This window comes from Ornithodoros turicata, chromosome 1 (genome assembly GCF_037126465.1).
Source record: "Ornithodoros turicata isolate Travis chromosome 1, ASM3712646v1, whole genome shotgun sequence".
Lineage (NCBI taxonomy): Eukaryota > Metazoa > Arthropoda > Arachnida > Ixodida > Argasidae > Ornithodoros > Ornithodoros turicata.
In genome coordinates, this window is record NC_088201.1 from 28,301,462 (window position 1) to 28,325,880 (window position 24,419).

The 24,419-nt window shown below is 42.4% G+C and overlaps 2 protein-coding genes and 1 long non-coding RNA gene across 6 annotated transcripts; 1 reads left to right on the plus strand and 2 right to left on the minus strand.

Moving 5' to 3' along the window:
• Positions 1 to 3,155: 3,155 nt before the first annotated feature.
• LOC135377783 (uncharacterized) lies at positions 3,156 to 11,693 on the minus strand. 4 transcript variants are annotated; one of them, XR_010418193.1, is made up of 4 exons: positions 11,395 to 11,693; positions 10,422 to 10,491; positions 10,191 to 10,332; positions 3,156 to 3,639 (listed from the first exon to the last, which is right to left on the minus strand). It is a non-coding gene; the product is annotated as an uncharacterized LOC135377783 (long non-coding RNA). The 4 variants fall into 4 exon arrangements; XR_010418191.1 differs by lacking the exon at positions 11,395 to 11,693 and having other exon boundaries at positions 10,422 to 11,268; XR_010418194.1 differs by lacking the exons at positions 3,156 to 3,639; positions 11,395 to 11,693 and adding an exon at positions 9,030 to 9,367 and having other exon boundaries at positions 10,422 to 11,268.
• A 221-nt stretch (positions 11,694 to 11,914) lies between these two features.
• LOC135377777 (coatomer subunit beta'-like) lies at positions 11,915 to 14,941 on the plus strand. Its single transcript, XM_064610445.1, has one exon. It carries the CDS (start codon positions 12,057 to 12,059, stop codon positions 14,808 to 14,810), a length of 2,754 nt encoding a protein of 917 aa, XP_064466515.1. The 5' UTR covers positions 11,915 to 12,056; the 3' UTR covers positions 14,811 to 14,941.
• Positions 14,942 to 18,096: 3,155 nt separating this feature from the next.
• Positions 18,097 to 24,388, minus strand: LOC135377782 (26S proteasome non-ATPase regulatory subunit 7-like). Its single transcript, XM_064610449.1, has 7 exons — positions 24,130 to 24,388; positions 23,741 to 23,833; positions 22,498 to 22,595; positions 22,352 to 22,432; positions 19,451 to 19,542; positions 18,520 to 18,631; positions 18,097 to 18,450 (listed from the first exon to the last, which is right to left on the minus strand). Exons 1-7 carry the CDS (start codon positions 24,302 to 24,304, stop codon positions 18,151 to 18,153), a joined length of 951 nt encoding a protein of 316 aa, XP_064466519.1. The 5' UTR covers positions 24,305 to 24,388; the 3' UTR covers positions 18,097 to 18,150.
• Positions 24,389 to 24,419: the final 31 nt, after the last annotated feature.

Here is a 24,419-nt window from a genome sequence, read left to right on the forward strand (position 1 = left end):
CAAGACAGAATGCTGTCCTAGGTTCAAGAGGGAGGGCTGTAATGCATATCTAGGGCCTGTCAGTACAGAGGAGTTTGTTGGTGAGGACCTCAACTAGACATGTACCAATTTGATAATAGTACTGTAATATATACAGGGAGCTAGAGCCCCTATGACTTCACGAACTAAGGCTTCAGTTTGTAGATGAACCCGTTTGGGACTACAGGGAGCCTGTGTATAAGCTTATCCTTCCTGCGGAAACCTCTTGTTTGATGTTAGTGCAGTTGCTAGTGCTGAATGTTTTGTGGTCTTGTTTTCATTTTGATGCCGATTCCTCGTCTAGGTAGATGGATAGGATAGCCAATTAATACAGGTTCTAAAGAAATGTTAGACTGGCATTCCAATTTTCCAACCCTAATTTGCTTGTTACATGAAAAAGGCCACTGGTACATTCAAATGTAGCTTTGTACCCACTGGAGAAATCTCTTGGTACTTAAAAGATTCCAATGAGTGACATCTGAAAATGTCTAAAAACATGCCTTTAGCATGCAGCTAAATTTATATAGATAGTACAGTAAATTCAAGTTTTAAACCTGTAATGCAAGACTATGATCTGTCAGGTGTTGTGAACTATAAAGGTTGTTCAAGATTGATAAAGAGAAATTAGAGCTACACCAAGAGCTTGACAAAAATCGGTGAGTAAATGTAATTGAATACAACTTTCGGAGGACAAAGTGCAATCCTTCTCGGGTCAGTGGAATGTGCACCAGTAGCAACTATCATGCTGGTGAACAGTGTGCCTGTAGCTGTGGAAGAGCGATGCATAATCAAGTTCCTTGTGAAGGAGAATGTCAAACCAGCTGAGATTTTGCAAGGATTACAGGAACAGTATGGGGAACAAATGATGTCAAGGGAAAGAGTGTACGAATGGTGCAGGCAGTTTGGCGAAGAACGGGATATGGTGACAAATGAACCACACGGGCACGTTCGTCCGACCGCAGTCAAGCCAATGAACATCGCAGGTGTTGAACAAGCCATCCTCAAGAACTGGTGAGTAACAGTTCGGGACATTGCAGCCCAGCATAATATTAGTGCCGGCAGCGTGGAAACAATCATTCACAAGCACTTACTATTCCACAAAGCCTGTGCAAGATAGGTTCCCAGACACCTCACTTGTGACCAGAAGGGAGTGTGCATGGCAGTTTCTGAGCAGCTGCTGAAACCAGTTTCAATCCGAGGTGGATGAATTTTTGCAATCAGTCATCACATACAATAAAACCTGGATGCATCACTTCACCCAGAGACAAAAAGAAGCAACATGGAATAGCGACATAAGGCTTCCCCACCACCAAAGAAATGCAAGCTGCAGCCGTCTGCTGGGAAGTCCACAGGAACTGTCTTCTGGGACATGCAGGGTGTCATCCATGTGGATTTCTTGGAGCAAGGGGTCACGATTAATGCCCAATACTACTACACACCGATAAAGGGTGCCATGTGAAATGCAGTACGCAAGAAAAGGCCTAGGATGTTGTTCGGAAGGGTCATTCTTCATGACAATGCCTGGCCTCACATGACGAATTTGACAGTAGCAACCCTGGCCGGAATGTGCTGGGCGGTTTTGCCCCAAGCGATTACCACATGTTTGGGCCCCTTAAAATTCACCTCGGAGGAAAGACGTTCCACACCCAGATGAGTCCTCCAGAAAGATGCCCTGCAATGGCTACAACAGCAGAGTCCAGATGCGCACAGTGAATACTTTGAAAAACTGACATACTTTGGTGCTTCCCAAATTTTCCACAGTATTTAAAGAAATAAGTCTTGGTCATCCTTGAACGACCCTCGTACATTGTAAATAAGCTTTTCAACTGTGCAAAATGGAACGGCTAACATATTCTGCAGCATGAACATGATGTGTAAGGACTGAGAACAACCAACACTATACAGTTTTTTTTGTTTGTTTTTTGCCTTTACAGAATTTTTTTAAAAAAAGCAATTAGAGCAGCATAGATGTTGCTTTTGCAGTTGAGTTCTATGGCCAGGCGGACAAGAAAGTGTGCAACGACAAGACGGCTAATTAGAAAACATTCATTAACTAACTTTTTAATTAGGAGATTTCAGGCAAAAGCCAGATAGCAGATTGAGAGACTGTCCTGGTAGCAAGCCATTTCACATTTAAAAAATTCTGAAACACGTGCATGCATTAAAATATCCATCCCCAAATTTTATAAAAATTCAGTAAAGGCTAAAAAAACACCCTGTATTACTAATACCAGCATAAAGTTGTTGCAAGAACAATGACTATTAACAAAGTACTGACTGTGCATTTTCGTTTATTGCAGCTCCAAAGCTTTTACAAACTCATGACTACAGCCTTAGTTGCTTGGGTGCCATAAAAACTCCTGTAGAAGTAAATAGATTCCCTCCAATCATCATCAGCAAAACTGTGAAGCAATAAATAAGCCAACAGCTTTCACTAAGCATTCGAACACACTATACTGGGTGTTTCAGTTAAATCCCCGGGCTAAATAATTTGCGAACAGGTGCACCAATCCACAAACTTTCTTTTTTACAAGTATCTGTCCGATACCACCTACAAGCTGCGCACCGTGTGAATGAGTGGGAAGCGCTCATTATTTAAATAAAAATTCAAATGAGTTTCGTAAAAAAACAACTTCTAAAGCAGGGCGCTGTCAGCATTAAAATGGGTACTACCCCTTTTGGGACCTTCAGTGGACACCTTTTAGACCAAAATCTGCCACCGAAGCGGGTAACTTGTTGCTGTAATTTTGTCGCGGCTGGCCGCGGTGAAGCGCAAAACGACGTAATTCATTGGTGTAAGGACATAATTCATTGGTGAGTCCGGGAGTGGAAGAGCGTCCTTTTGCGCTTCACTGCAACCAGCCACGACAAAAAAATGTAAACCAAAACAAATTAATTACTGCAACAAATGACCCACTTCGGTGGCAGATTTTTCTCTAAAAGGTGTCCACTGAAGGCCCCAAAAGGGGTAGTACCCATTTTAATGCTAACAGCACCCTGCTTTAGAAGTTGTTTTTTTACGAAACTCATTTGAATTTTTATTTAAATAATGAGCGCCTCCCACTCATTCACACGGTGCGCAGCTTGTAGGTGGTATCGGACAGATACTTGTAAAAAAGAAAGTTTGTGGATTGGTGCACCCGTTCGCAAATTATTTAGCCCGGGGATTTAACTGAAACACCCGGTATACACGCAAAGGTTCTGCCCATTAGCGAAGCTTATTCTGTACAGAATGGTTGAAAGTTCCACTTGAAAGTCTAAATGCACTTCACTGACGTCTAAATACAAGTGAAATTGCTGCAGTGACCAAGCAAATGCAATAAAGAAGTTCTGAGGATTGCTCCCATGCTCAACCTAACCCCTCATACATACTCCTTTGAAGGTGCTTCAACCAAGAATATGCCAAGCATACCTGAAAACAGTATGTGACAGTAAAGTCCAAAATTTTCATGGAAAGAGCAGCAAAATTACGTGATTCTGACATTATTCAAGGGTCGGCCAAACCGGCAAGTGAACATTATTGGAACATTAGACTGATGGAGGCACAAAAAGAATGTGGAGCCCCTGTCAGGAGCATCAGAGTTGGTGGCCCATCTTGAGGATTGCAGTAACTGCCATCCACTGTTCAAAGAAACCATTGTGCTGGATAAGGTGTGTAACCAAATTGCCCAACTTCTGGTTGAGTTCAGGGAAATTACATCTAGGGGGAACTGTCAGTATCCCTTCCATTTCTCCCTCATCATCTGTCCGGAGATTGTTGGGATTGGAGGCCTTTTTGGTCATACAGGTTAGGAGGCCTACAGGCCTCCTAACTTTACAGGCTTTGTTCCTTTGTTCTCTGAAGTTATCTCAGCAGTCTTATCCAAATATCCGAACACTCCGATTATTGCTTTTGGCGACTTCAATTATCCTATTATTGAATGGCTGACCTCGGTCTAAAGTTTGGCCTTTACAGCTAGTGAGTGAACCAGCCCATATAGCCTGTGCAAAGGCTAGTACATTGGATTTAATATTATCTACTGATTCATTCATATTTGAATCCAGTTTCTGCATTGCTTCCCTCAGTGATCATAGAGTTCTTTTCGCTACTCCGCTCCTGTCCTGTCCATGTAGCAAAAGCATGATTAAAAAATTATATAGGAAGAAAAAACTATTGTTCTGACGGGCCAGGAGCACTGGGTCAGAGAAGGTTTTCGCTGAATGTTGCAATTGTGCAAAGCAATATAGTAAGTACGAACTTCGGAATGCTAAGCATCACTACTTTTCCGGGGATTTTCCCCAAGTTGCTGTCAACCAACCCACAGAAATTTTGGAACACGATTAATCCCAGACGTGATCATATTTCTCTAGTTGATTAGTACGGGCATTCCATTCCTGATGATGTAAGTTTCAACATATTTAACCAAGCCTTTGTCAGTGTGTTTGTTGACAACACATGTGCTAACCCATCTGGTATCCGCGAATATAATCTATCGCCAATGCAGGGTATTAGTAGTATATCAATTGAGGGCATTATAGTAAATGTCTGTGAACATATGAAATTATCATCATCCTGTGGCCTAGATGGAATCATGAAAAATACCAACTCAATTTCTGCAGCATTTTTATCTCTAATATTATCTCAGTCACTTAATCTAGAAGTAGTCCCGCTTGACTAGCACCTGTCCAAAATCATTCCAATTTTCGAGAAAGGTGACAAATCGTGTGTCCTCAATTACCATTTTATATCCCTGACAAGCGTGCCCTGCAAGGTGCTTGAACATGTTATCTCTTCAGCCCCATCTTCTCATCTTGAGTCTAACCGCTTTTTCTATGACTACCAACACGGTTTCTGTAAGAATTCCTCCCGTGGCACTAAGCTTTCATCTTTAATTCATGATTTGCAATATAATATGGGATGCCAGACAGAGAGCAATGCAATCTTTTTGACTGTGTCTCTAAGCCGTTGATTCCGTTAGCCATACATATCTATTATATAAATTGTCCCATCTAAATATTGACCCTAATGTGCTAGTCTGGATCAGAAGTTATGTGAGTGTGTGTTTACAAAGAACATTAGTCAACGTTTCCCTCTCTTCTTTTTTGCCTCTAACCTCCGATGTGCCTCAAGGATCTGTACTAGGCCCTCTTCTCTTCTTGATATTCATTAATGACATGCTGGTCAACATCTCCTCAACCATTAGGGTTTTTGCTGATGACAGCATTATCTATTGCTCCATTTCTTCTGAGACCGATTCCATTGCTCTTCAAAATGATCTAGATAGTAAGTATATACTACTGGTGATCTAAATGGCTTCTTTTTCTCAATGTTTCTAAATGCTGCTCACGTTACTTTTTCATGACTAAAATGGCACTCAGCCCGCAGTTACCGACTAGGTTCCTCTCCTATTATTCAGTCTAATACCTTAGGCTTGAATTTAAGTTCTAACCTCTTTTAAACTCACCACATTAGCACTAATACTAATGAAGCAAACCACTCTCTTGGATGCCTTCATAGAAACATAAAACTTGCTCCACCTTTCGTTACACACCCAAGCATATATTACCCTAATACGACCACAGTTAGAATTCAACGCTTCTGTCTGGGCCCCCCACTATTCAAACCTGAGAGACACACTTGAAGCGCTACAAAATCGAGCTATCTGTTTCATCATTAACAATTATCGGTTCCCCATCTAGCATCTCCTCTCTTAAACTTGTTGTTTGGTCTACCGAACTTCATGCGTGATGAAAAATTTTTTGCCTCTGTTTATTTTTTTAAATTCTATCATTATCCTAACATACGTCCTCCTTACTTACATCCTGCGTCATATTTCTCTCCTAGGGTTGACATTCGCACTAAAATCAAATGCCTCCCTGGGAGAACACCAGCAATACCTATATTAATTTTCCCTACACACAGTGATTGATTGGAATGAGAGAGTCACAGACTATAATGTGCTACAAAGGTTGTAATAAGCTTATCAAATAGTCATGTGTTGCCACAAAACATTGCACAATAGGTGTGCAACTGTCACTGTTCAAAGAGAGACAATGTATAGTTTCAGCATGCAAAAAGTGTTAAACCAGAAGGAGTGTGTCTCTGCCAAGACACATGCAATTGGTTGAATCCACAGCCTCATGAGACTCAAAACAACAACAAGGTGTCTACCAAACTGTAGATTTCAAATTCTCTGACTTTTTCAGGTTTTAGGGGACTACTTCCAGCAAATTCCCTGACCAAATCTATAGGGAACTTGATATCTCCTCCTACATTTTGATACAGATCACTCATAAAAGAGATCATTTATTGAATAATTGAACAATAGGGATAACCCAAACAGACAGAATACAAATACGTGTTTCTCCTTACTGCTTAGTACATGTCAAACCTCTGTCAGACGGACACACTTACAGCCTTTAAGGTAGCAACATTAAGAAAAGGCCGTAGCTGAAATACGGCCTTAATCCCTAGGAGGCTACCAGACAGTATCCGTGAAGGTGTTTCACCGATGTTTTCTACACCGATAAACACATCTGCGATTGTTGAAGGGAATGTAGTGAAATCACACTTGTTCTCGCTATGAGCACTCTGAAACAATTTTTGGTTTTCATTTACAAATACAACAGCAAACAATATTTATTTTGCGATTTAGCGATTTCGATGCTTTGTTGTGCGCGCGCAGTTTTGGATGCAGATGACACGGAGCGCAGTGGTTCAAGGGTATCACTACGAACTGACGAGATATAATGGGAAGAAAAGTGTAAAAATACATCAGAAAAACTTAAGGCCTTGAGCATGAATAAAGATGGCAGAACATTACATCTCATAAAAACATTTTATTCTGAATTGAAGGAAATCTGCGCCATCTTATTCATGGTGTTTGCTAATGAGGCTTTGGCAGCTTCGGGGGAACGCTGTAAACTGTCTTATGGGAACTCTGTTGCCCTTATATCTCAGTTTCGTTGCAAAGGCCGTATGGTTGACTGTCTGGCAAGAAGTTAATGACTGTATGCACTTAAGGCCCTAATTGTTAAGGCTGTAAGTGCGCCCGTCCGACAGGGGTATTATACCCCTGTCAGACGGGCACATATACGGCCTTAACGGTCACGGCCGTAAATGCATACTGTCATTAACTTCCTGCCAGATGGTCAGCAATAAGGCCTTTGTGATAAAAGTGAAGTAGAAGGGCAACGGCGTTCCCACAAGACAGTCTACGGCATTCCAGCGAAACTGCCCAAGCCTCGTTACCAAGCACACCATAAACATGATTTAGCACGTTTAATTCAATTCGAAATAAAATGCTTTTTACCCAACGTAATATTGTCATCTTTTTTTTCGTGTTTTTCTGGCGTTTCTGCACTTTGCTTCGCTTTTTATCCCATCTGTATAAGAGGTACGTTTGTAGTTACACCCTCGAACCACTGCACGCAGCATCGCACCGTGTCGTCTGCATCCAAAAAGTCAGACGCCACTCAAAAAAATATCCAAAGCACTTAAAAGCAAATATAGTTTGCTGTTGTATTTTGAAAATACCAACAAAACGTTGTTTGCATGTACTTTCAGTAAGAAAAAGTGTGATTTCGCTACATTACATTCAACGTTCACAGACTTGTTTATCGACGTGGACAGCAGCGACAAAATGCCTTCACGGATACCGTCTGGTAGCTCCCCAGAGCTTAGGGCTGTATGCAACTTACGGCCATTCCTTAATGCCGTAACTTTAAGGGCCGTATATGTCCCTGTCTGACAGAGGTATTAGATAGGCACACTTCCAGCTCAAAAGTTTATGGCCTTAAGTGCATATGGTCATTAACTTTTTGCAAGACGGTCAGCGATACTGTCTTTGCGACAAAACTGAGTTGTGAGGGCAACGGAGTTCCCGCAAGACAGTTTACGGCATTCCCTCGTAACTGCCAAAGCCTCGTTACCAAACGCCACGAACAGGATGGTGCAGAATTAATTTAATAAGCATTTAATTCGAAATCAAATGCTTTTACGAGACGTATGTTCTCTCAACTTTGCATGCAATGCCTGATGTTTTTCGGATGCATTTTTGCACTTTGCTTCTCTACCTCATATGTTCATTTCATAGTAATACCCTTGAACCACTTTACTCCGTGTCGTCTGCTTCCAAAACTTTGCCACTCAACAAAACATCCAAAGCATTTCAAAACAAATCTCGTTTGCTGTTGTCTTTTTCAAGTTGACTAAATACCAACCAAACGTTGTTTCCGAGTGCTCATGGAGAACAAATGTAATTTCACAAGCCCCATTGGAGGTTCACAAATGTGTTTATCGCTATAGACATAATCAGCAAAATGCCTTCACAGGTACCTTCTGGCAGCCTCCCATGGTTTAAGGCTGTATTTCAGCTAAGGCCTTTTTCGCAACCCCATTAGTCTTAAGGCCCTAAGTGTGCTCATCTGACAGGAGAATAAGAGAACAGATTATTATCCTGTATTTTTATCTGATTTTTTTTTTAAAGGTCACATATTAGTAAGGCTGCCCTACTTTTTCGCCTCCAAGATTGTCGTATTGGTGAGCTGTTCTCGCGGCACCATTGCTGCGGAGCGGCCACTCAACCACACAGATTGGCACTCGTGATTCGCTGCATATCATCATAGCAGTTGTCTGCGATTTTCCCTGACTTCAGCTAATTTTTGGCAGCTTCCCTGACTTCTCCAGTCGCATCACCCTGACAATTCCTGATTGGTTGGTTGACACCCTGAACAATTATTAGGGTTGAACTTTCAATGTCAGTTGTTTGTTTTGTTTCTGTGCCATCAATCCCACGAACAATCAGAAATCAAAAAAGATATTTTGTCAGAGATCATACTGAACGTGGGATCTTTGGCAGGTCCATAATGTGGTAACAACCAGGTTCAACTTTCACCAAGCTGACAACATAAAGATGAGACAGATGGCAACAGCAGTTGTGTTGAAAGGTACGCTTTGGGGATGTGACAGGTTGCACACATATAGTTTGGAAATATCTGGCCACCTTCCCATATTAAGTGCCATTGCGGACTAAAAAGATTATACTTATTTTATTTCGCATTATAAATCAACCTCGCTCACAGACTCCATATTCAAAATATAAATGCTGTCAGTGAACATTACACGCTGCCACGAATTTTAAAAAGAACTCTCAAAACTCCATGGATTCAGATTTTCCAAGAGTATGTGACATCATCGAGAGTTTGTGTCTCTTTCCTAGCAACAGCGTAGGCATGTTTTCTTTTCACTGAACGCTGGAGGAACAGCTGCCAGAAGCTTTGGTGAGGAGACGAAAATTGTCCTCAGGGGAGCAGTCATCAAACATGTTGACAGCTTGATCACCACATGACACGATGAAACTCCTCAAAACTAGAATTACATTTGAATTTTTTTATACTTCTGCTTCATATAGGCAAACAATTTTTTAGGAGAATACTGTGCGAGACACTTGCACTGCAATGGCACAAATTCGGTACGATTCTGAAGGCACAAGATTTAGTCTGCAGCGTCTTACTCTAGACATAACTGAAAAGCATGTCCAATTGTTTTTTAAATTCTGTGTTAGCACCGCTAAGCAACTGTGGCTATGAGTGGTGTACAGATGTGGACAGATGGAGAGAGGACAGCAGGAAGGAGAGTGGGACAGTGTGGTTAGTATGCGTCCTGTGCTGACTTCAGGGGGAACTGTGTCGACATTCGTCTGGAAAGTATTCAGAAAACGCAGGGAAAACTTGAGACAGCATAGCCGGTGGCAGGATTTGAACCCACCACCTCCCAGTCTTCAGCACGACTGCATGAGCGAATAATTATATTAAAGTAGCACAGAAGTCATTTTTAACACCCTGCTTTCTCGCCAATACTGAGGCTTCTTTTTTTTTTTTTCTATCTGCAGTCGTGTTTTGCACCGCCCCTCTTGTGTCTCGACTGGTCACTCTCGCTAGCAGATTATTCTTGGTGGCCAATGAAGAGTCCTCTGCCACCTGACATCACGAGACGCGAGGAGCTGCTGTGCGAGATTGTCGCCGCTGCGTGCTCTCTTGCAAAGCAATTTTCTCTGTAAATTCGCACTTCCCAAAGGAAATATTTTGCTGGACAGTTCCTGAAGGTAGTATGCTCACATGATGCAGTAAAGAAAAATATATGTTCCAAGTCCCTTCCATGCTGCTTTAAGACATAAACCACAAGAATTCACCTTCAGTGTGAATGCAGCCTCATTCAGTTGTGGTGGTTGGCTCTTCTGGAGAGGATCAAAGTGGAAAGTGGCATCAAGGAAATATGCACAACTTTCAAGCACTGAAGCACCACTGTGTGAAGTTCAGAGCACACGGCAACACCTGAATGGCAATACAAATTATATGGTAGCCAGCAGCTAATACTGCAAGAAATCTACTAAAACTAAAAAGTTTTGAGTAATGACAATCACCATAAACATGGAAGCCATCATCTTGCTCAAGAGACAAGAGAAAGGGCACGTGGCAGCATTGAAGCATGATCTGTAACAACAATATTGCGTATTTTGTGACACGCGCATTATTTTTATGGATGATGATTAGGGTGTTTCATAGAGATTGGTGATACTCTACTCCACTCTTCGCAGTTGTTTGGTGAAAATATAATAATGGGCCTCGGGCAGATCCAGGATTTTTCTGAGAGGGAGTTCAGCCTGGACAGCATTCTACATGCACTACCTAGAGTCAATTGAAGCACAATGTGACGATAGAGATTGAGATGGGGGTCAGGACATCCGACCCTGCCCTATAGATCCATGCCTGATGGGCCTCACTGTAAGGACTGAGGTCCTATATCGTCCAGACTGCATGCAAAAGAAAACTACTCATGTGCGATAGTAGAGCCCTGGGGCGGAAGAGCCCTTGTTCGACAGAACTGACCAAAAACAGCGAAACACAGACGAGAACAAAGGGACACATTACAAGCACTTGTATCGTGTCCCTCTATCTTTGTTGCACTGTTTTCAATCAGTTATGTCGTACAAACTAGCTCAGCTCTGCACTATTGCCTAGTCCTTGTTCGAAATACTGGCACCAGCGATTTATCCAGACCCCCCCCCCCCCGTAACTTTTCTTACTTCCTGGACCCAAACCCTTCTGTGCAACCCCCTAACCCTGTGGGGGCCAGTGTTCCCCTTCCAATAGTGTAATCGTTCGTGACTCCTGTGATTTGCCTGACCCACCCAGTCTCAAAAGTGTTTAGGAATTAACTAAATATTAGCTTGAGATACATGTCAGCAATGATACATAAAGCTGTTACAACTAACTGTAGTAATGACCGCCCCCCCCCCCCCCCTCCGCCCCTCCTTCCCCATGTTTGCCACATAAACCACTGTAGCGTTCTATGGACACCTGCCCTGTTAAAAAAGGGACTAGGCGAAACTGAACCTGAACAACTGCCTGGCACCTGCCGATCCGAGGCATTTGTCACGTGCATGTGCTTTGATGTTGCGTACAAATATGCACTGTTGTCGCCAATATTTACAGCATCTAACATATGTTTTCATACGCTTTCGTTGTCCCGTTAGTACTTCCCCTGTGTTCGAAAGTGAAATACATATAACATTCAAACAAACTCAAGCCCCAACCCCAACATTTCGCAAAACTAGCAAAATCGGCAAAATCCAGCGTTTGTCGCAAATCCAAAACCGACCCAGGCCAATGCCCATGCGGCAGTGCAGTGCAGCGTGCAGCTACCAACCGATCAACTAAAGATGCTAAAGATCACCAATCACGCAGGCAATTCTTTTTTTTTTTTTCTGACTTAATTGCTGGACGTGCGCTAAGTTTCTTTCAACAAACCTTGTATAAACTTACTGACATTTTCTCTTTTCTATCTTTCTGTCAGAGCTCTGTTTTCTATAATACTAGCGCGCCCTCTTTTTTGCCAGCCACTTTTCTTTTGAAAGTGTCAGTGCTACTGGAAGGCACCGGGCGTCTTCGTTCTTACGAGGTGTGTTGGCTCGTACTGCCACGTATCAGTGATACATAAGTGTTTTCAACATAGTACAGGATACTTGTAAAATCAAGTATTTTGCTCATTGACAAAGATGCCGTTAAAGCTCGATGTTAAGCGTAAGCTACTGGCACGCTCAGATCGTGTGAAGTGCGTCGATCTCCATCCCACCGAGCCATGGATGCTGGTCAGTCTTTACAATGGAAATGTTCATATATGGAATTGCGAAAGTCAGCAACTGGTAAAGACGTTCGAAGTTTGTGACCTGCCGGTCAGGGCAGCGAAATTTGTTCCGCGCAAGAACTGGGTCATAACTGGTTCTGATGACATGCAGATACGTGTCTTCAACTACAACACTCTAGAGAGAGTACACATGTTCGAAGCTCACTCGGATTATATCAGATCTATCGTAGTCCATCCCACGCAACCTTTTATTCTCACGTCCAGTGACGACATGCTTATCAAATTGTGGAATTGGGACAAGCAGTGGGCCTGTACACAGGCTTTCGAGGGTCATACCCACTATGTCATGCAGATTGTCATCAACCCGAAAGACAATAACACATTTGCAAGCGCTTCTCTAGACCGCACTGTCAAAGTGTGGCAACTGGGATCAGTCACCCCCAATTTCACATTGGAGGGCCATGAGAAAGGTGTTAACTGTGTTGACTATTACCATGGAGGTGATAAGCCATACCTCATTTCTGGTGCTGACGACAGACTTGTCAAGATATGGGACTACCAAAACAAAACCTGCGTTCAGACATTGGAGGGACATGCCCAGAACATAACTGCAGTATCCTTCCACCCAGAGCTGCCGATCATCATGACAGGCTCTGAAGATGGAACTGTTCGCATCTGGCATGCAAACACCTATAGGCTGGAGAACACACTTAATTATGGCCTAGAGAGAGTGTGGACAATCTGCTGCCTTCAGGGTTCAAACAATATGGCCTTGGGTTATGATGAAGGAAGTATCATAATCAAGTTGGGAAGGGAGGAGCCTGCCATGTCCATGGATAGCTCAGGGAAGATTATCTGGGCCAAGCATTCAGAGATTCAGCAGGCAAACCTGAAGGCCATGACTGACACAGAGATCAAAGATGGTGAACGCCTCCCATTGCAGGTGAAGGACATGGGTAGTTGTGAAATCTACCCCCAGACCATTTCTCATAACCCCAATGGTCGGTTTGTAGTGGTCTGTGGGGACGGCGAGTATATCATCTACACAGCAATGGCTTTGAGGAACAAGAGCTTTGGCTCAGCACAGGAGTTTGTATGGGCACTGGACTCTTCTGAATATGCTGTCAGGGAAAACAGCTCTACCGTGAAAATATTCAAGAACTTCAAAGAGCGCAAGTCATTTAAACCAGATTTTGGAGTTGAAGGCATATATGGTGGGTACATGCTTGGAGTAAGGTCTGTCAGTGGCCTTGCATTCTATGACTGGGAAACAACAGATCTAATGCGCCGCATCGATATCCAGCCAAAGCACGTGTACTGGTCTGAAACCGGTCAGCTGGTGAGCATTGCCACGGAAGATTCCTTTTTCATTTTGAGATACGACCAAGATGCTGCAGCAAAGGCCCGTCAGACAAAAGAAGGAGTAACAGAAGATGGCATAGAAGAGGCTTTTGAAGTTTTGGGTGAAGTGCAGGAGTCAGTAAAGACAGGGTTATGGATTGGTGACTGTTTCATTTACACGAACAGCGTCAACCGTCTCAACTATTATGTTGGTGGAGAGATAGTGACTATCGCTCATCTGGATCGTACCATGTATGTCTTGGGATACATTCCTAAAGAAAGTCGCCTGTACTTGGGTGATAAAGAGCTTAACATAGTATCCTATTCCCTCTTGCTCTCCGTGCTTGAGTACCAGACGGCAGTGATGCGGCGAGACTTTGAAATGGCTGACAAGGTGTTACCAACCATTCCCAAGGAGCAACGTACCCGTGTTGCACACTTTCTCGAGAAGCAGGGATTCAAAGCACAGGCCCTGGCTGTCTCCACTGATCCAGAACATCGATTTGAGCTATGCTTACAACTTGGTGACACAAAAACAGCTCATCAGCTGGCCACTGAGGCACAGAGCGAACAGAAATGGAAACAACTGGCTGAACTGGCACTCGCACAGGGAGACTTTGTGTTGGCTCAGGAATGTCTTCACAATGCACAGGACTTTGCAGGTCTGCTTCTCCTGGCCACCTCTGCCAGTAATGCTCCCATGGTAGCCAAACTGGCTAAAAGTGCTGAAGCAATGGGGAAGAACAACATTGCATTCTTGGCAACATTCCTTCTTGGGGACACAGAGAAGGCACTTGAGGTCCTAGTTGATACGAAACGCTTCCCGGAAGCTGCTTTCTTTGCAAAATGTTACGCGCCAAGCCATACTTCGAGAATCGTCAAGCTGTGGAAGGCAGAGCTAGCCAAAGTGAGCGAGAAGTCTGCACAATCCCTCGCGGATCCTGAGGAGTACGAGAACCTTTTTCCTTGCTTGCAAGATGCTATGAAAGCTGAACAGTACCTACGCCAAAAAGGGAATAAGAGAAAAGCATCCCAGTTTCTCACCATGGTTCCCAACCACGAAAGGCACCCTATTGAAGAAGCAAATGCCGCAGAAGCAGGAGGGACTTTTGCTTACCGACCAGATGCAAAGGGCGATGCTGCGCAGCAAAATGTTGGAGGGCAAGCGGACAACACTTTGGAGCAACCATGCATAGATCTGGAAGAGATTGATCCAGACCAGCTAGAGCAAGAGCTAGAGAACGACCTCAGTGGGCTTGCTCTGGATGAAAATATTGAGAATTTAGAAGTCAACCTGGATGAGGACTTGCTCAGTGATGACTGAGTGTCAGCAGAAGATTCTGTATAGATTTATGTTTTGGCATGGTTACCTTTTTCATTTAATGTTCATCTTGCATAAATTCTCGTGTTTTTCTTTCACACTTTGAACTGACAATAAATGTGAGTTCTCTTGGACCAAGACTAAAAAAATGCGACTGTTCGATAGTGTTGCTTAATACTTTATGAAGCGTCCGAGAATTTGTTGACAGTATTACTGACACAATTTTGAGTGACCTAAGGCAGTTAGTGCACTGACAGACTTTGTCAATGTCTCAAACATGATATTTGAATAGTTGGTTAGGTGGCTGAGTTGGAATGAGTATTTTGTATCAGTGCACCTAGATTGCCAAGGTACTCAAGGTAGTCTTTTAAATGTACGACTTACGAGGGTGGTTCCATAAGTTTCCGGCCCGACCAAATTTTAGTAGTCATAGAGACGAAACAAGTTTATCACTTTTCAACATAGTCACCCTTAACTTCAATGCACTTTTGACACCTTTCAACCAGCATTCTTATACCCTTGAAAAAATAGTCCGAAGTTTTGTCCGCAAAATGCTGGAAAATTGCCTCTTGCACCTCACTATCGTTTTGAAATCTCCGTCCTCTGAGATCTCTCTTCGAGTTTGAGAACAGGACGTAGTCACTCTGTGCCAAGTCTGGACGGTAAGGTGGGTGGTGGATTTCTTCGAAGCCGCACTCCTTCAGTGCAGCCTTGGCAACAGAAGCCGTGTGGACAGGAGCATTGTCCTGGAGCAACCGGACACCTCGACTCAACCTGCCGCTCCTCTCTTCCTTGATGGCGTCTTGCAGTCGGGGCAGGAGTGAAGCATAAGAAGTCGCATTCAGTGTGGTGTTCCTCTCTTTGAAGTCGATTAGGAGGATCCCGTGACAATCCCAAAATATTGTTGCCATGATCTTCTTTGTGGTTTGTGTGACCTTGGCTTTTGTTGGGGGTGCTTCTCCTGGTTTGCGCCATTCCATCAACTCGTTTTTCGAAAGGGGATCATAAAGCACCATAGTCTCATCCCCTGTGACAATTGACTTCAATATTTCTTCTTCGTTCTCTTGACAGAGCTCCAAAAACTCTTTGGCACAGATGACGCGCTGTTGCTTTTGAACTGACGAGAGAAGTCGTGGCACCCATCTGGCACTGACCTTTTTCATGTGAAGGCCCTCGCCGATGATGCGAAAAACGGTTGTTTTGGAAAGCCCCAGCCTTTCTGAGATTTCCTTCATCTTCAGACGCCTGTCGCTCAGCACTTCTTCCTCGACAAGAGACACATTTTCTTGTGTCACCACTTCCACTGGACGACCATCGCGTGGATTATCTTCAATGGACTCTCGCCCCAGTGGAAACTGCTTAGCCCAGTCTTTTACCATTGTGTACGACGGAGAGGCTTCCCTGTACACGTTGTCCAGTCGCGCTTTAATTTCTTTAGGCGAAAGTCCCTCTTTTATCAATAATTTTATCACAGTGCGGTACTCGATTTTTTCCATTTTAACTGAAGAGTGCACCCTGGCTGTTTGAAATGCCGCTCTCCAACCGACAAAAGCATGGAGAGGGTTGAGGGTGGTGCTCCGGCCCTCCAACAGATGGCGCCACGTGTCTTTAATCGCATTTTCAAATTCGCGCGCATTTTCTACCTCGGGCCGGAAACTTATGGAACCACCCTCGTATATGCAAGAAAAAAATCTAAGCAGTTTTAGTGCTTTTTATTTTGCCAATAATCGTGTCTCATGTGTTTTGAGGATGGAAAGTACTATGGATGAATAACAAATGCGCTGCAAGATATAGGAAATTTTTACGTTGCACACGTGTAGGTATTCTTGAGTCATACTTTATTTAGGGGAATGGCAAAAATTGCCCTTTGAGATTTCCCAATGGTTATTTGCTTTTCATGAGAAAGTGAAGCATCAATTCTGGAACTTGTTCTGCTGTAGAGCAGTAGTAAGTTTTTCAAACATATTAGGTGTGCATATGATGTAGAAGGTTCCAGTGGTTATAATGCTTCTGTGCACCTTTGATACACTGGAACTGTGAAGTCAAAAGAGGGTAGGTATCGGGAAAATCGGTTTTGCCGCAAGAAGTTCAATCAGTGGTTTACCCAGAATTTCGTCCTTGGGGAGGGGTGTCTTTACATGCTTCTGACAAAATATTGCACAATCTCACAAATTTTAGGGGGTCTCCTGCAGATTTGGGGGGTGTTGGGGGGGGGGGGGGGGGGGTCTTTATAAATCACTGAGTTCAATGCTACATATAGATGTACTTTTCTTTTTCAAGTATACAGGTATTTTAAGTTTCCACATTTGAATTAGCAAGTGTGAGTGGAACCTGAACTTGGCAACTCCAGACAACTTAATCCTAAAATACTAGGGAAAAGTAACTAGGTAAGGTGGCTTGCACAGAAATTATGGTAGTACTCCAATACAGCAATGTGTAATCAAATGCCAAATGAAATAGTGCAAAAATATTAATATTCACAACATCACCCCCAACGTCAGTAATTTGTGAGGTTAGTACAACTTTCAGACAGTGTCCTGAGCCGACTCTCATACTGTCAGTAATCCTACACAGTAAGTCATACAGTAACTGTCATCTGTCTGGCACTACGTACTCACATTCCAATATTGTGTCTGATGCCTTCCCAAAGAAGCACATAGTTTAAATCTTCCATGCACTGTGGCTGCACAGTTGGAATATGTGATAAAACACTGGGGAAAATAACATCCTGGATAGTGTGGCATAGCAAACAATTTCTGTATCTGTACGGCCCATTCTACTAGTCATTCCTTGATTCACCATAGGCTGCATATGTATGTCATAGCATGCTTGTTCATAAGAGGGTAAAAGCTGCAGCCCTGTAGATGTGATTGGAAGTTCTTCAAAAGCCATGACTACTGCTTGTAGTGTGGCTAACCTGAGCTGCTGTGGACGTAAGTGAGCAGTATCGTACCACAGTAAATTGCTCTAGATGATTTAAGAAGCCAGAACAAACATATTGCATCTTTACAAAATTTCCTCATAGTAGCAGCTCATCTTGTAACATAATTATTTTGCAAGGTATAGAATATAATCATTGTTAAACACAAAAGACATATATAAAGATAAAGGGGGGCTGTTGCTCATCTGCATGTCCCAGTTGTGCACTATATTTTCATATTACTTTCCCCCACCTCAACTTTGTAACCATCAATGATTTTATGCTATAAAACAGGCCTGGATGAATTCCTCAAACATGTCATATTCTTGGCATGTATAATCATTTCACAATTATTCAAAATTCTCTGGAGACAAAAAGGAGTAAACTTTAATACAAGTGAAAGCATGTACCACTACAAAGGACTTAACCCTTCACCTCCTTCTTTTTAGTCTCATCCATTTTCTTGTCCTTCACTTCCTCTTTCTTGCTCGATGTTGTCTCCTTTTTTTCTGCATCACGATTGGCAATTTTGTTGTTGATCAGGTTGTGGAGAGCAACAACACACCGCACAAGAGAGGCCAGGTACACAACCAGCATCTGGTCATTTGTTTTGATGTAAAGTGACTTGACAAACTCAGAAAGACCAACATCTGGTAGGAGATTGAAGATGTCTTGCAGCTGATAGATGATTGTATGATTCACAGGAAGGTTACCTGCTACCACCTACAAATTTATTAAGCATCGGGTTTATGGACTTCAAGGGCTGTTCCAGCAATACAGAAGAATACTCACTTGTTCTAAGTACTCCTGTATGTGGTGTACCTGTCCCTGAAGCCCCTTGAGACCCATAAGTTGGTTGGTTATCCTCTGGGAAAGTGTGCCGAGAGTGGTATCCTTAATATCCCTGCAAATACAGAAGCAAGAAAGGGCAAGGTTGTGCGTTCACTCTGTTCTTCCTCAAAAAGTGGTGCATCTGCACTAATAGTAGTGTATGACATCATCTGTTGTATGAACAAAATCTTGCACAGTATCCAATTTTTTTTTTTCGTAATGTATTATTGGATAATCTTTTGTACGTCGTTTCTCTGGAGCAGCTGGAACTGCCGCCATTATATTAAACAACTATGGTACTCCAAATAAAAGAACTAAGAAAAATATATCTCCAGTTTTACTGCTCTGAATGTAGCACCAGTGCACAGATGATTCATACCACATTCCCCATTCCTCCATTGAGATAAGACCCACGCTTCACACTGTTGGTGCAAAGAGGTGCAAAACCAGGCAATGGTATGATTATAAGCTAATTATAAATTCTAATTTCTTCAGCTACAGCATGGTCATGTTTGAATTTACCTCCCTGAATAACACCCTTCATACTACATGGAGCCTCATGCTGCATGCACCTAGCTCTCAAAACCAACCTTCGAGGCCATCAATTCTAATTTTTGACCACTTTACGTTGCTGGGCTGAAATAATTTTTCTAGAGCTGGAAATCACATTATGCTACTAGCTATAAATATGCTCATAAGGGGGGTATATGTTGATTATCCTTACAAGTTACACACTGCGTATGCTTATGTGTTTCTCGAAGTTAGGAAACTGATAAGCCACACGATTTTTACGTTCCCAGACAGTATCCCATTCACACAGATCAGGTCACAAGATACTCACTCAAATGGCTGTTCAAAATCCTCCTATGACACAAATTATACCATATCTCACCTGAGCAAATGTTCCACACCGACCTCTTCAGCTTCCTCAGCTCCAATTTCACTGGGCACATGCTCAAAGGTCTTGGTTGTTGGTGTGCCGTCCTACAATTGGATACAATGGCAATGGTATAACACAGAAAGACAAGGAAAGAATTGTTTACAGAGACAAATTTGCTTCTATCATGTGGTGAAGAAAAAGTGAAATTCAGGCAAATGTCAATTACATTCTCAAACAATCATGTCCAAAACCTACATTCCTGAAAATAGAAGCAACATAAATGCAGACATCATCCTATCACTTAAACACAAATTCAACTCGTTGTCTTGTGAACGTGTGAACAAAATCAGTTAAGAAAGGCAGTTGCAAACACAAGCAAATGAATCTTAGATGTTCAGATTCCCAAGAACTAATGAGTGTTTGCTCAAAACATGCAGGCGTGTCTGGTAGAATTCACAGTTTCTCGTTAACATTTGCCACAAGCCACAGTTACAATACAGCATTGTATTATCCAGAAACAACAAATTTCCAGTGGCATACTGGAAGTAGCGCACATAACAAACTCTCAGAACTTGGGAAAATAGTTGAGTCCTTTGTTGTTGTTCTTGTGGGCCTGTTCCAAAAAAGGAGACAGAGTCTGATCGCATGGGCAGACGCACGGTAACTGAGACAGCTGTCCCGTGCTGTCTGCTTTTATTGCTGTCAACCAGACGATGGTTGTAGCGCTGGGAATGGCCGCTACACCTCTGATAGCAAAGAGGAAGTGAGATAGCCAATCATTATATGGGTGATTTATTTGGGATCAGACAACCCTCTTTGGTTCTTTCATTTTGATTGTCTTCAATTTTTATGATTGTGACAACAGACCTGGATAAACCACTGGACCTGGACTTCAGATTGCGGGGCTGCCAACAAATAAATTACTAAAATGTGTACTGCACAAGCTACAGCGGCTCTCAGGGCAGTGCTGCTTTGGCACTTTTAGGCCATATCATTTACCTTGCATGCAAGCAACCGATGCAAGACTTTTTTGTTATGTTTTACATACTGAACTCGAACCTTATCACACAGATAAAGAGGTACTCTGCACCATATTTTTTATGCAAGTTTGCGGAAATTCTCGAGAGTACAATTTTGAACAAATTTTGCTGCCTCGTTTCAGGGAAAATATATGTTGCACGACTCTTTCCAAACGCTTCATGTACATCATGCGAAAAAGAGCAAAACAAATGATCACTCCCCTATATACTGACCAATGATTTCCATGTGCATCCATGTGGCATGTTTCATGGCCATAAAACAATGAAGGGCCATGAAAAACTACTATATTCATTTTCCACTCAGTTGTAGAATCATAGAATATGCAATATTCTTACCATTAGAAAGGTACAAACAACAAGCGTACTTTTTTCCGTAAAAATCTGGTAGGAGGGGTTTTTGAGAATTTGGCTTACAAGCTTGGTGTATTTTTTCGCGGTGTTTGTGATTCTGCCTAACATATCTGCTCTATTGTACCACATGCGTAGAGCCCCTAGCTTTCCACAAATCCATGGAATTGGCCATGTTTCGCGGAACCTGCTGTTTCCCTCAGAATCAGCATATATTCTACATATTTACATATTATAGAATTTTGTAAGGACTCCATGGCTGAACGTCCGCGACAAAACAAAATATGACAGAAACGCCCGGAGAGAAACTGACAGAGTTATGTCTAATTTTCTTTGAACACCGAAAAAAAGCATGCGGGGTGAGTCGGTAAGCGATTTTGTGAGAACGTTGCAACATTTTTTTGTTGCTTGGTTTCTCTTGCCCGTGGAATCCCACGGATTTGTAAATCCCACTTTGCAGAAATGTTAATTTTCCATCGCAGAAAGCTATGGGCTTTAATCGTATGTCTCACTGATGTTTCCCTTTTTCTTGTCCTGGAATAAACATATATTCCCCACCACCTTACATCATCTAAAGCCCTGCAAAAGGTATCACTGCAAAGAGATGAAGTTTATTTATGAAGTTTATTTATGAAGTTTATTTGGTGCTCTGGGAAATGAAGCAGGCATGTCAGAGCAAAACTGTGCTCTGTAATGTCTTGTATGTGTGTCTGTTTTTTTTTCTCTCTTCGATTTTGTGTAACGAATGTGCAAGTATACTTCATTATTTTTGCAATAAGGTTCCAGTCCAGTACATGTAGCCTATACCAAGAAAGGTTTTGCATCTGTTTGCAAGGTGAGTCATGTGGCCTCAAAATGTTCAGTGGGGCAGCACTGCCCTGACAGCTGCTGCAGCTTGTGCAGTGTGTTTTTGGTCTCTCTCTCTGTCATCAGCCACTAAAATCTGCAACCTGGGACCAGGGATATCATTCATCATGAAGGTGGTGCTTCCACGCAAGAAATAATTTTAAAAAATTAAGAACCAAAGAAGACCAGCTTGCCCGAAACGAAATTACCCCTACAATACAATGCTTCAAATCCATAGCAGACACAAAGACACTCCCATCAGTGAAGTGGACAGGGTGACAAATGCTTGTAACCTTCCATAGACAGACTTATGCTTTCCCATTTGTGCTCCAATTGTGGCATGGTACCATGTAGGTGTTCTTGCAAACCCAGTAACAACATCAATTCAGGGTCACAAAATGTTTTGCAACTAAAGGAAATGCACACCTTGAGATTACGAGTGTGTGATATTGCCTAAGTAGGTCATAGTCCAAGTCCTGCATGTGCTCAGACAATGTTGGCATAAAATTGGAAGAATCGTTGGCTGCAGCATGACTCACATGCTGCTTATAAAAGGTACAGGCTTGTCATGACAAGTTTTTGTGTCGACAGGTTCCAATTCCAGCAATTCATTAATACTACTTCCATATATTTCGAGTCATGACAGTATTCATGACGAGAAGCGTGTGAATCTACTTACATCGTGTATTTCTTCAACTGCAATATAAGCTTCAGTTGGCAGGCCAATGGACAAGAGTTGAGCATCGATAATAACGAGTACCTGAAGTGAAAAGTACAACCACATGAAGTCCAGAGATCGTGTAGTGCACATTAGAAATTACTTACAGAATTACTGCAATATCTCCTGATCAGCTCATTAATTGGGATGTCACTGGGGTGAAGGTTGGGGCCTGTGTGATACCATCCAACAATCCGCTCACGAGCTGCAATACATAACCCAAGCAACAAGTTTAAGAAAATATGAACGTGTATCATTTACACAACAATTATGTTGACGGCTTAGAGTGCACACCCTGTAGACATGTAGCCTCTGCTGACCTACTGTAAGCACGTGAGAACCTATACCTGTAGATTGTTTTGTCACCCAAATTGATATTCTCCGAGCTGTTCGAATTGAAATGCAGCTTCTAAATTACTCTTTTTCACTTCCTTTGATAACCTGTGCTGGTCTGTGTGCACACTTTTGTGAGGCTACACTTACTGACACAAAGACTTTTGAGTGCCTTCCGGGTGGTTTGAAATAGGTGGTGAGTGATAGCTTGCATAAATCCATCAAATAATAAATAAAAACACAAAAATGCATTTTGGTTACATGCACCATACAGAAGTATTTTGTATTCATTTTTAGATACATGGGAAATGTATTTATGCCGATCCCTGGTTATATGAGTTACTGTCGACTGATCTACTCATCTGCCGTTGAAACGTTCTAGAAAATCAATTACTCCATAATCTTCATGCTGAAACCATTAACCCGCTGAGAGCAGAGTAAACGTGAGTGTACGCTACACACATTCAAGAAGTACTGCAGCAGCAACTGTATAAGGTATGGATGCTACTATAGAACAATGGTATTTGCTGGGGCAGCACCAGATATAGCTAGAGATGGTGCAAATGATGACAGATGAGCAAGTGGACCTCATGTAGACAGCACAGACTTCATTCACACGTGAAGTAAGGTACTTGCATACGGAAATACAGGAGAGGGCATTTGCAGTGTGGTGTATAAAAAATTGAAGTCACACCAAATAATGACGGTGCCCTGCTCTTTACATATTTTTAACTACACTTCTTTGTTTGCCTGTGGCTCCGCACCACTTTTATAGCCTGTATTCCTGGAGTGCTGACCGGTAACTTCTTGAACAGGTTTTGCTGCTTTTCAGAGTTCTTTGTGCGTGCACCGCACTAAATTGTTTGCGGCATGCAAACTAACTCTCGCGTTTATCATTTGCACGTATCATTAGAAAAAATGAGAGAAAAGAACAGACAGAGACCGCAATTCTTGTTCTTTTCAAACCCACTGCTTAATAAGGTATGCGCAGGTCCATTTGAAGAAAAATCAACTTACCGTTAACCTTCTTGAACATTGCGTACATGTTCTCCAGGTAGTCATGGTCCAGAAACCACACCGATTTATCCTTCTCATCTTCATCAAAAGGTACTGTTACGAAACAAGTTTGAGATGACAAAGGTCAATATAGCCTATATATGTTTAAAAAAAAAGGCAAGTATACGACAGAAATAATAACGGACGAGCTCGTACAAGGCAAGTACAGGGGAATAAAGACAGACATGAGACCTATAACGGAGAACCCAACGAAAATGACAATGCAGTTTTGAGTAGCCGTCCCACTCCGACGCCTGTTTATGTATACATATAATCTGCTGCCCAAAATTTATATATTTCATTATCACAGAATGCTACAAGATTGTTTGTAAATCCTGAGGAAACATTACCCGCAAAGCCATTGGAAACATCTAGGACGCCTTTCTCCTTCCAAGAGCCAAGCAGGATCCCCACAACTCTTTCTTGGTGACCGATCTTTCCCATACGATTGAAATGATCTACGACGCTCAAAAGTACCAGAGGATGAACAACAACCTTCGAAACGGGAAGATCTATACCAGTCATCCTGAAAAATGCGTAATTTAAACGTATTACTACAGATAAAACCCTAAACCGACAAACACACGGACTTCCAAACCCAAGACCGAAAGGCGCAATGTTACCAGATGACAGAATCGGA